This window comes from Chelmon rostratus, chromosome 12 (assembly GCF_017976325.1).
Source record: "Chelmon rostratus isolate fCheRos1 chromosome 12, fCheRos1.pri, whole genome shotgun sequence".
Classification (NCBI taxonomy): domain Eukaryota; kingdom Metazoa; phylum Chordata; class Actinopteri; order Chaetodontiformes; family Chaetodontidae; genus Chelmon; species Chelmon rostratus.
In genome coordinates, this window is record NC_055669.1 from 8,661,139 (window position 1) to 8,672,399 (window position 11,261).

At 41.9% G+C, this 11,261-nt stretch overlaps 1 protein-coding gene across 2 annotated transcripts; it reads left to right on the forward strand.

Annotated features, from left to right (window-relative positions):
* Positions 1 to 6,077: 6,077 nt before the first annotated feature.
* Positions 6,078 to 10,713, forward strand: rgs18 (regulator of G protein signaling 18). 2 transcript variants are annotated; one of them, XM_041948791.1, is made up of 5 exons: positions 6,080 to 6,317; positions 6,772 to 6,876; positions 7,109 to 7,170; positions 7,680 to 7,846; positions 8,986 to 10,713. In XM_041948791.1, exons 1-5 carry the CDS (start codon positions 6,196 to 6,198, stop codon positions 9,238 to 9,240), a joined length of 711 nt encoding a protein of 236 aa, XP_041804725.1. In that variant the 5' UTR covers positions 6,080 to 6,195; the 3' UTR covers positions 9,241 to 10,713. The 2 variants fall into 2 exon arrangements, with proteins under 2 accessions (XP_041804726.1, XP_041804725.1); XM_041948792.1 differs by lacking the exon at positions 6,772 to 6,876 and having other exon boundaries at positions 6,078 to 6,317.
* Positions 10,714 to 11,261: the final 548 nt, after the last annotated feature.

Genomic DNA, 11,261 nt, shown 5'->3' on the forward strand with positions numbered 1-11,261 from the left:
AGTCTCCATCCAGTTTTCCAACTGAGGAAAATATCTGTTTGTGTTCCGCAGTTGCTATTCATACGCATGAAGACTGGATTACTCATAAGAACTTGGTTTTACGTGTGCTTTGATGATGCCCATCGTTTTGTTGTGCTATGATTCTTCAACATGCCATCAGGTGGCGGCATTGAGCCTGTGTAGCCTGTCAAAGCGCCTAATGCAAGGCTTATAAGGCATGTAAACAAGTACCTGCAGGGCTGTGTTCATTAGTGTTGGTCAGTGGGCAAGTTCGTCCATTTGAAGTCAATGGCCACTGTTGATATCCCGTGCATTGCCACATGCTAGACCCTGGTAACACCTGGTATTAAACCTTTTTGCTGCTGACCTCTTAAAATACAGCAGTGTTTACTTTTAGTTCACAGAAGTCCATAAGTTACTAATTCTGACCTCTAAGCTTCTCATATTGTCTGTTTTTAATATATTATCAAGGTTAGTCCAGATCAAATTAATATTGTTTTACAATTACTATAAGTGACTTTCTTCTCTGGAATAAGCTGACGCCTTGTACGTTCAGTCAGCTTCTTAAAAATGTGCAGAATAATACTTTGAGATAAATGCTTCAGCGTAAATTCCTAAATCTGATGTTGCTTCAGTACGAGAGAGTCAACACATCCTGAGTATGTGTTGATGACTCATTTCCCATATCAAAGCCATTTCATATTAAACCAGAGCAAACATTTCTGTGCTTTTCTGTACATCCCCCCCTTCACTTCATGCTGCGAGCTGACAGCATGCGTCGAAATGCAAGCACGCCTTTCATCTGCGGAGGGAGCACCTGTGTGACTCACTGACAGGGAAATGATGTCACCGGTTTGAGGCCACGTTGCTGCCTCTGCCGTCTGCTTCTCAGACGCATCAGCTAAAAGTGGAGCCCATTTCCTGGAAGCTCACAACCTTCTTGTAAAGTCTAATGAGGGAGATCCCACGCCTGATCACAGAGCCGTGAACCAGCCAAACCTGTGAGAACCGTTCTACAGGGTACTTGAGCAGTACTTAATCCTTCAGGCCAGAAAGCTTCGTATTAATTTTAAATAAGATAAGAAACACATAATGTGAGCACAAAAGTTTGGGGTTTTTTTTAAATCTCCTCTTGGTCAGGTCTTATCACAAGATATTCAGGTGTGTTTCTGTGAAAATAAAAGCCTTCGCCAGTTTTTGGAGGGATCCATGTGTACACAGCTTGTGAGATTTGAAATCTACGATCCTGGGCAGAGTGGAGCAGAGCACCATTATGTAAAATGCTGCTCTGCATCACCCTCAGGCTCGGCACTTTGTAGTTTCTAATGTGGAAACACATATGGATTTGATGTATAAGCAGCACATTGGCTCTGCCCATTATGGAGCTGCACTGTTACTGATGGTGTGTACATTGAACAGCTGGGTTGCTCTGCTTTTTCTACCTGATCAGAAAATGATGAAAAATAACATGTATAGCTTTTCCATCTATAGGCTCTACAAATAAGCTAACAAAACTATCATTAACCGTACATAAGATACCACTTCAGTTTTTTTCTTCGCTTTATTCACAGGTTTTTTAGTAAACATAAACTGAAACATTAAAGCAATTGCAGGGAACATGTCTCCAGGCTTGACGCAAATACAATAGAGTCAGCTTGGGGTGTAGTGATGTCGAGGGAAAGCTAAAAACAACATGAGAAGGCTTTACGACCCAAACATGTAGAAGTTACCGTTTTTTGACAGTAATTATTATGTAACTCAAGCTACAGTACAACATGTCTTTGTGATTGGTCCCATTTGTCCACCAGCTCCATTAGACAGTAACTCTGTATTGGTCTACGCACAAGGGTTGCTAAGGGAGCCGAGGAGAGCTTCACGTGCGACCCATGTGAATAAATCTCTCACAGAATGCTTATGTGTCCATGTAATTGGGCTCATGTTTGAGGCAAGGCGGGCTCTTTTATGCCCAACAGGTTCCATATAATATTTTAATTTTGTTTTGCATTCACTGCACAAGCAGCCCAACCACCCAGTAGGAGTCATTAGTGCAGCGGCACCATCTGCACCACTGCAAGCCTGAAGCTGAAAAGCACCACAACTGGGTATTGAACTTAGTTTGCCGCAGTGGTGAGAAAATGTTGTTCTTCTGCACCACACAGGCATCAACCATGATGCTTCTCTGAGTGAGTCGTAGTGCAAGAGATCAATATTGAAATGCTGCTTGGGTGGGGGTGGCAAAAAATTGTGGAAAAAGGTTGATTTGCAATTTAGATTTTCACATGAGTTCATTGTTCACCAACTCATGTTCAGCCTACATGGTATCCAAGAGAAAAATCTCACGTGTGGTCTGCTGTGAGAGCCCCTCCTGCTTCACCTCATGAGTAACCAATGTGGGCAGACATACATGAAGACATATAGTGTATGCAATCAATATACGGATATTAATGGGTTCCATATGTGTTACCAAAATGCAATCCAAATGCCCACACGGATATGTTATCTTACATGTAAGCCTCTGACAGCACTTCAGTGTCACTCTGGATCTCGCCACAATTTAGTCAGTCAGCTCATAATAATCGTAAAGAATTTGTACAGTCTATAAGTAAACACCAAGCCTAGCACAGCAGGGAGTGGGGAGTAATAATGGAGGAAATGGAGACTCAGGGCCAACAGGTGGATGCTGGCAGTGAGTGCAGGCCAGAAATAGCTCACAGGCTTTGCTTCATGTATGAGCAGAAGTGGAAGTTTGAAGTATGGCAACTGATTGCAGTTCTCTGATGGCTCAGGTCATAAAGTGTTGTCACCTTCATGGATGCCCAGCCATCTATCATAAAGGGTACATTTTCCTGCACTCGCACTGAACATTGACTCTGGATGAAGATAATGAGGTGCAGAATCACCATGTATGAACATCATTCATAGGATAGTGGGCTGCAGTCCCTCTCAACCAGACCTTAATCACACCAAACACACACCCAGATCATGAATATCCTAGTACCATGACAACCATCACCATTGTCACAGTAGCTGCTCTAAGCCTGTTTGGTCTGAGCGCTGCACTTATGCCCGTTACCGTGGCGCAATCCAAAATCATGCATGGGTGAATGGCAAATTCCCAAGCTGACATACATTCTCTCAGATAAAACTTTTTTCCTTTCTTTTTCAAAATCATTTCATGAATGAATGAGTGGATGATGCAATTTTGATATCAAAAGTAGGGTAGAAGCTTAAAATAACTCAGATCTTATGTCATCAAATAGCATATCTAGTACGGCAGATTATGAAAGGAAATAAAAGAAGTTCTTCAGTGATCCGTCCTGGTTTGACATACTGTACCCTCTCGGGAAAGATCAAGGCCTTATCAATGCCCGGCCGCGCCGCTGAGCACCCAGACGTCTTTCTCTTCATCACACTTGAGTGTCCCATTTTTAGATGAAAGCAATCCCACAGAGGCACATTGTTCATGTGGCATTTGAATGCAGGAAAAGCAGTGGAATATTGCAAATTATGTAGATTTTCAAGAAATTTCAATGCTTAACTCTTTGCATCTGTGTGTGTGTGTGTGTCTGTGTGTGTGTGTGACTTTGTGTGTGGACATATTGTGGTGGCATAAGTCCTTATGGGCACAAAACGCCCCCATAATGTAAAACATCATGTTTTAGGGTGAAGTCTTGGGTTAAGGTTGGTTTAGGTAAAGGTCAGGGTTAGGGTTAAGCAAGTACTGGTTATGGTTATGGTCATGGAAGGTCAGATGCAGATATAACAGGCAGACTAGACCTACATAAACAGATGTTTTCAGACAGGAAGTAGCAACCCTCCTTCCCCCTTCACTCATGTCAGCACTTTGCAGTTTCAACTCCATCACTTCCCCTTTCACCAAGCAGACTCAAAGCACACTCATAAAGATATTTGCATATTATCAGCACAGATACTGTTCTGTTTAGTGATGTCGTAGTACAGGAACAAACTGAGGACAGTCATGCAATGCTGGGTATACATGCGACATTAACCAACATCTACCAGAGATCATGTGAATTCATTTTAGTGTGACAGTTTATTGTGTGCAGACAATATTAATGGCTGAGTTCAGAGACAGACCTCTTCTCTGTGTTCCCTTCAGTCTTTGTATGTACAGTCTCACTGCATGGAGAACCAACTACAAGACCAAGTGCTGGTGAAATAGATACATAATTAAAACTGTAAATGGCAATATTATTTTAAAATGATCACATAACACAATCCTAATCTTTTGTGCCCAGCTGGCGGGAGAACCTTCTTGGCTCTGTGTGTATGTTTGTATTGATTTTGTTGGTTCTCTCATCTGGTATGTTGACAAGAGGCAAATACATACAGCGGAGCTAAATGACTGCAATTTAATTTGGTTTCAATGATTCAGCAGTCCGCTGTTTACCTGAAGGGAAAGGATACTGCGGCTTCAGTTTACCGGTCCACTGGGCTGGAGCTGCATACATGCATTTGCAGAACAGAACTTGTCTCTTTTAATCAATGGGTGTTGATTTAATGTGACGATAGAGAAAGTCCTCGATTTAGCCTGGAGTTATATGGGTGTATGACAAGTAAAGAGAATTCACCTTGCTGTGTTTGTGTGACTTTGATAGCTTGACTGTTTGTGCAGTCCATGCTGGCCAGCTGCACCCAGCTGCACCCAGGATGCTAGCCATAGCTAGCTGCTAGTTAGCGACCTGTGCATTAACCGTGTGCCGAGTGTGCCCGTACTGAGTGTGTGACATCTTAAACTTAGTTTAAGACACGTCTTAGACACGTTTTCACCTAAGTTCAGGCCACCACAGGCGAATTTGAGTCTGTTCACATCCACTCACATCTGCTTTATGTTCTAGTGCAATTGCACCGCTTCCAACGTTTGCTTTGCATCCAATGTGAACGCACTTTACAATGGAGACCAATTGGAAGTGCAACAATCCCGTGATACGACCTCTGCCACTTCTAACCTACGGCTGCATAGCTTTGCTAAGACGGCCTCTCTGATATGGTGACAGCTACCTATCTTGTACTCGGGCCCCAACATGCTAAGGTGCTAGGTGGCAAAACCCCATATTATAACCAATCAGTACTGGCCGGCCATTGAGAGTTATGTACTGAGTGCATAAAGTGGTGCTTTACAGTATCATGATCTTAATCCTCAGTGTACAGTATGTGCATTGCAGGCTTCAAGGTTCAAGGTAGACCAGGATTGGACCAGGATCATCTTCCAAACATTTTGCACAGTGAAGGTCAAACAAGTGACGTAAAAACATGTTGGATGACAAGTGATCTTTAAAACAAGTTGAATTATGACTTGTTCATTATTGTAGAACTGCTGCCTGTTTTATTAATTAATTTCTTGTCATAACTAAAGAAACATGGTCATGGCGCTGTACAGGTATCTTTAAAGACAGTTTCAGTGTCTTTCTAACAGAGACATCACATTTGTCTCCATCTGCCCCAGAACGCACCTTATTCCCTGTTGCTTTCCACTGTGTCACAGTGAGTTTGTCTTTCTCCATTAAGGCTCTGATGTTCTGGAAAGAGCTAAGCCCAGACTCCGCACAGACACATTTTTATTATTCATTACATTTCATTCTTTCCATCTCTGCAGTGTCTGGCCTTGCTGGTGGTGCAAGTGCAAGTCATCACAACATAAGATCTTTCTTATTATGCCAAGGTTCTCAAACTTTGTCAGACATTTATCAACTCGCTTTATATGGTTCACAAACTATGTCAACTATCTAATCCCATCGCAGCAATGAGAGTGAATAAACACCACAGAATCTACCGACATTCAGAATTCAACAGTTGTTTTTATGGTTATGGTTATAAAATTGCTTCTGTACGGTTCAGAACAAGTTAATAATGTTCCCTTACAATAAAGAAAAGATATAACCTTGAGCAAAAACAAACACATCAAACACAAACCAATGAATAAGCAGCTTTCTTTTTTAAATTTCTAAATAAACAGTAGACAGGATGTTGAGCCAAGGGGGTTTTCTGTATCACTGATGGAGCTGTTAGCAGTAAGTGGTTGCACCATTACAGGAAGTACAGCTAAAGGTATAGGAAATGAAATGCGAACAGGGCTTATAAAAGACCAGGTGGTTCATCGAGTGATGGGTTAAAACATTTTCGGAGCGCTATTTGTGGCCTGCCGCTTCACACGCCAGATACAGACAGAGCAGCATGGAGACGCTTCTTTTTCTATTTCCTCAATTCAACTACATGGCCCCGAAGGAGGAAGCATATTTCAAAATGCTCGGTCCAGAAGACTTGCAGGCACCAAAGATGAAGGACGACAGTAGCAGGTTGGTGTGCGAGCCTCGGTTATTTTCATGTGTTTAGTTGAGTAATTTCGCGTTAAGCTTCAGTAAATGTTGCAGCTAAAGTCAGAAATCTGAGTAGTAAACGAGTAAATAGTGAAAGTAGTTTCTTTCTGTGTAGAAAAGTTAGATTTTACTCAACTCAGTTGCATAACAGTACTATAATAGAGATGTGATGTTTCTATATAGTAGCTTGAGTGTGAGTCAAGGCCACTATAGCTGGCGCTGTTCGACTTTTAAAAGTCTGCTGGCTTTTTCTTTAAACATGTGGGCACATGTGACCTGTATCACCAAGATCTTGTGCAATGTCTGGCGTCATGTAAGCCATTTGAGAAATGCGTCTGTGAGGAGGAATTCTCGCGTTAAGGTGCTGATTTGGTGAACGGTGTACACATACGGCCGTTTGTAGAACTTGATGTATTTTTACTTCTGTTGGCAGACAGAAAGACAAGGAGAGGAAGAGCCGACTGAGCCTTTTCCTCACCAAGTCAGGCTCCCATGAAAACGTCAGTCCCCATAAAAAGACAAATATGACACCAAGCAAGTGAGGCAAAACCCATTAATTTCATATACTGGCAATGTTGTTTTTGACAAGTAGTATTCATTATTAACCTCAGTTTCCAGCACCCTCTATCACTCATTGCACACTCCTAGAAACCTGGCATCAAGACGTCTCACGAGAATCCAAAACGTTTTTTTTGCTGCAGCATCAGGGAAGAGCTGACCGCATCTCTGTCTTTTTTATTTATTTATTTATTTTTTTATTTTTTTTGCAGCATCTCACCCGAGGCAGCTTTGCAATGGAGCGACTCCTTTGAAGAACTGCTAAAGCACTCGGGTCAGTTTAATGCCCCGAACTTCTCAAGAATGTGTCAAATTGCTGTCCAAAACAGTTTCTTCTGCTGTCAAACAATTTGCTCCATTTGAATTGGAGAAGTGTAAAAGAGTGCCAGAAGCAATAAATAGTTAATGTAGAGAGCAGTGAGAGTTTCACTACATCTTTTAATCTTTGTTAGCACAGATAGCAATACAGAAACTGTGCAACTTCCTCATATTCACAGGAGTTGCACTTTAGCGCCACAGCATAAACCACGGTATGTGCTAATTTTGGAATGGTCAGTGCCATATAATGAAGAAAATAGTGTTAAAGTATATTGAAGCTATATAATTTGAATTGTTTGTACAGCTGAAGTTGAAGCTGTGGACACTCTGTGCCTCCTTAACACATCCTGCTACAATCAAATGTTCATTGACCCAACAGGCTCAGAAAATACAGACATTCAGCTGTCCATCTTTGTATTGTGTAACTCTCGTAACAAACAGTGCGTCTCTGTTTCTCTGCATCAGATGGGGTGGAAACCTTTTCTCAGTTCCTCAGGACAGAGTTCAGTGAGGAAAATATCGAGTTCTGGCTGGCCTGTGAAGAATACAAGACCATTGATTCTGAGACCAAGCTGCTGTCCAAAGCCAAATATATTTATACAGTTTTTATTGAATCGGACGCTCCTAAAGAGGTATGGCATGGCATGTTTACTTATCATAAACTGCATGGATGTAATGCTGCAAAATATGATAAAGGCTCAAACAATGCATGCTGCTTTAGCAATTCCTTTTGCTTATTTGTTACTGAAGGCTGTTGGAGGTTTCAATTATTAATGCCATTATAATAAAAATAACAGTGGGTAAATTCGTGAACACTAGACAGTCATGAGCCTGCAGCAGGCTGACCTTTGTGAACAACAAGGAGCAGCAGCTCACTGGGGTCATGCATCTGTTGCATGTGCCAGTGCAAAGCAGGTCGGGTTATGTCTGTGGGAGACAGTAGTGGTTGCAAAGGTTTCCAGGCCGTTCGCGAGGATGATGAGACCACCATCCGCTGTGCTTTCATGCCCTGCAGCAGGTTTGACCGTTAAAGAGTTCAGTGTCTGGTTTGAGGTTTTGACATTCCTCTGCAGAACTGGAGAGAGCATCACCCACACACTTTCAGTCTGAGACGTCTCTGTGTAAATATGAAAGGTGGTTTTCTGGAGCATGCTGCAGTAACATGAAAGCGTACACCAGCTCGAGTCATTTGCAGGGAGATCCAAATTTAAACGAAGGTAACCTTCAGTGTTGATGGTGCAGTTTCACACGCACAAATATTTTGAGAGCTGTGTTAGTGGTGATTATTTTTATTTCTGTGTAAGAAGCTTCGCCACTTTAAGACTTTTAAAAAGGAAAATACTTTATTGGCAATAAACAGCCTCCCATAGCTGTTATTGTCCTGATCAATATTTTTTAACAATGTGTGCCAGTGATTGCTCGTATGAAACTCAAATTAGCTTTAGGTCAGTTGGTGGCAACAAAACTGAGAATCTCACTAATTTCTCAAGAGAACAAGCAGCTTTACAGTCTAAAGTGGACTTCATGTGTGATGTTGTATGCAATCAAGCAGATGTGGATTTTCTCCACTGTTACTACTTTACAGTGGTCTCACTGTGGATCTTATGGTTTCCTGTTTCTTTATGTCACCATCTGAAAAGAAAGAAAACCTGAATCATGCACTCAGACCAAGACAAAGCGAGCATCATTACAGACGGTGTTCTGTCATACTGTAGTTGATATGCCATGTCAGCAACTGTTGTTCATTATGCCCTGGTTTCCCTCCACTCAGGTCAACATTGACTACAACACCAAGATGGCAATCCAGAGGACCATAGCACAGCCCACAAAGAGCTGTTTTGACGCAGCCCAGATGAAAGTCTACAGCCTGATGAAAAAGGATTCCTACCCCAGGTTCCTCCACTCTGACATTTATCTGCGTGTCACCAGGAAGAAAGGCCCGGGGGCCACCATGTTTCGCAGAAGGTCACGCTCCTGTGTCTTCAACGAGAGGGGCGAGGCCACCACTGAACCCTCGGCCTGGTAACACATTGCCAGCGCAGCAGCTCGCTCTGTGAATCGTTATCATTACACGAGAGATAATCCGTGATTCGCAGCACAGTTGTTGAAATGTTGTGTGTGTTGCAGCAGATTCTTGGCCACAGGTTTGCTACTGCAGAGTGTGTTATTGTTTTACAGCCACGGGGGTCACAGTGGATTATCTCTCTCACATAGCACCGCAGCAGATTGCTGATAATGAAATTTTAAAGGAAGTTAAACATTTTGGGAAATTTGCTTACTTTCTTTCTCGCAGAGAGTTAGATGAGAAGATACTCTCAGGTGTGTACAGTAAATATTAAGCTACAACCAGCAGGTGTTTAGCTTAGCTTAGCTTTAAGACTACAAACTGATGGAAACAGCTAGCCTGGCTCTGTCCAATGATAAAAATAACCCACCTACCAACACCTATGTGCTGGACTTTTTCTTGGCATGGTAACGTCCTGGAATCTACTCACACCGACAACAACATTCAACAACATTTGGCTAGCTGTTTCCCTTTCTTTCCAGCCTTCAAGCTAAGCTAAGCTATCTGCTGGTGGTAGCTTTATATCTGCCGTACCATCATTCTTCTCATCTAACTCTTTGCAAAAAAAAACGAATCAGCATATCTACCAAGATGTTGTTAAGTCCTTTAAGTATTATACTACACAGCTGTATAACAGCTGACATCATTAGCCTTTCAGCTATAAGAATTAATTTAAAAAGGTTATGGCCACTATGACAGAGCCATGCACTCCGGCCAATCAGAACATTCTGCGTGGCCACGTCATAAAATCAGGTCATTCTGCAGCACTTGTGGAAGGATCTATCCGTTCTCTCCTTCAGAGGCAATGCACAGCTTGTGGGTTGAACCTCTATTGATGGTTTTCATATTTTCGCAAATGTTGCAAAACTTGAATGACAATGGGATGTTTGGGGACAGAATCTCAGCAGAAGTGCCTCCACGCTACTGACAGTACTCAGCCAGCCGTACAGGCAGCCACGCTGAGGCCTCCCTCCTCACATCAGACACATTACGCTTCAATTGCTTTATCCTCCGATCCAGCAATAGCACCTTATACAACATTAATACAGTTGATGTGGCGTACAGCTAATTTGACCATATCTCATTAAAATGGATTCATGATTTTATCTCTCCCGCTGTCCAGCCCCTTCCAGACTAACTTGCAGTGAAAGCCTGCAGCTGTGGTGATTGAAAAGCACTGAAACTCTTTAATGAGGGATATATATCACTCAATTCTGTTATTGATTAAACTGCATCCCATTTTCACACACGGAAAAATATCTCATTTGAATACTAATATTATGTCATTGTATTAATTATGACTGCTGTTTTTCAGTTTGCTATCATCTAATATAATTTATGTATTATTTTAATCATACGTGTTGCCTTGCAGTTGTAAAATGTATATACTATTATATGTGGAATAACTCAAATAAACACTTTCTTATAAAAGCATTTTTTACCAAGCCTTTTGTGTCATTAATTAGTGTAAATGACCACATGTAAATGTGACAAATGGAGCAATAATGTGTGTACATGGCACTAGTGGGGAAAATTGTGATCGTGTGTAGCTCCCTATTCCAAATCACTGAAAAATTAATAGACCTTATCAACTCCAATGCTTGCTATGCTATGCTATGCTTCTCACAAAGACAAATACATATTAATTTGAGGCCGTCAGTGATCCTACAGAGTTCACCCCAAAAATATAAACCAGCACATGCAGGCGCACGGCATAAAGCTGAATTCACAATACACACACAGAGCCAGTTTAGCTCATTAGCACAGATGTCAGGGCTTCTAGTAGCCTTCAGAGGGATAAAGTCCATCTCAGCCCAAGTTACTGCCATTTTACAAAAACCTGTGTGGAATACCTCACAGTTCACATTAATAATGTATCCATCTAGACGGCCGGGGCATGCATATGCTGCACTTCCTGCTGTCTTCTCACACAAATATTCGGGGAAGGGAGGGAAAATGTAATGATGTGTTAACAAAGGTAG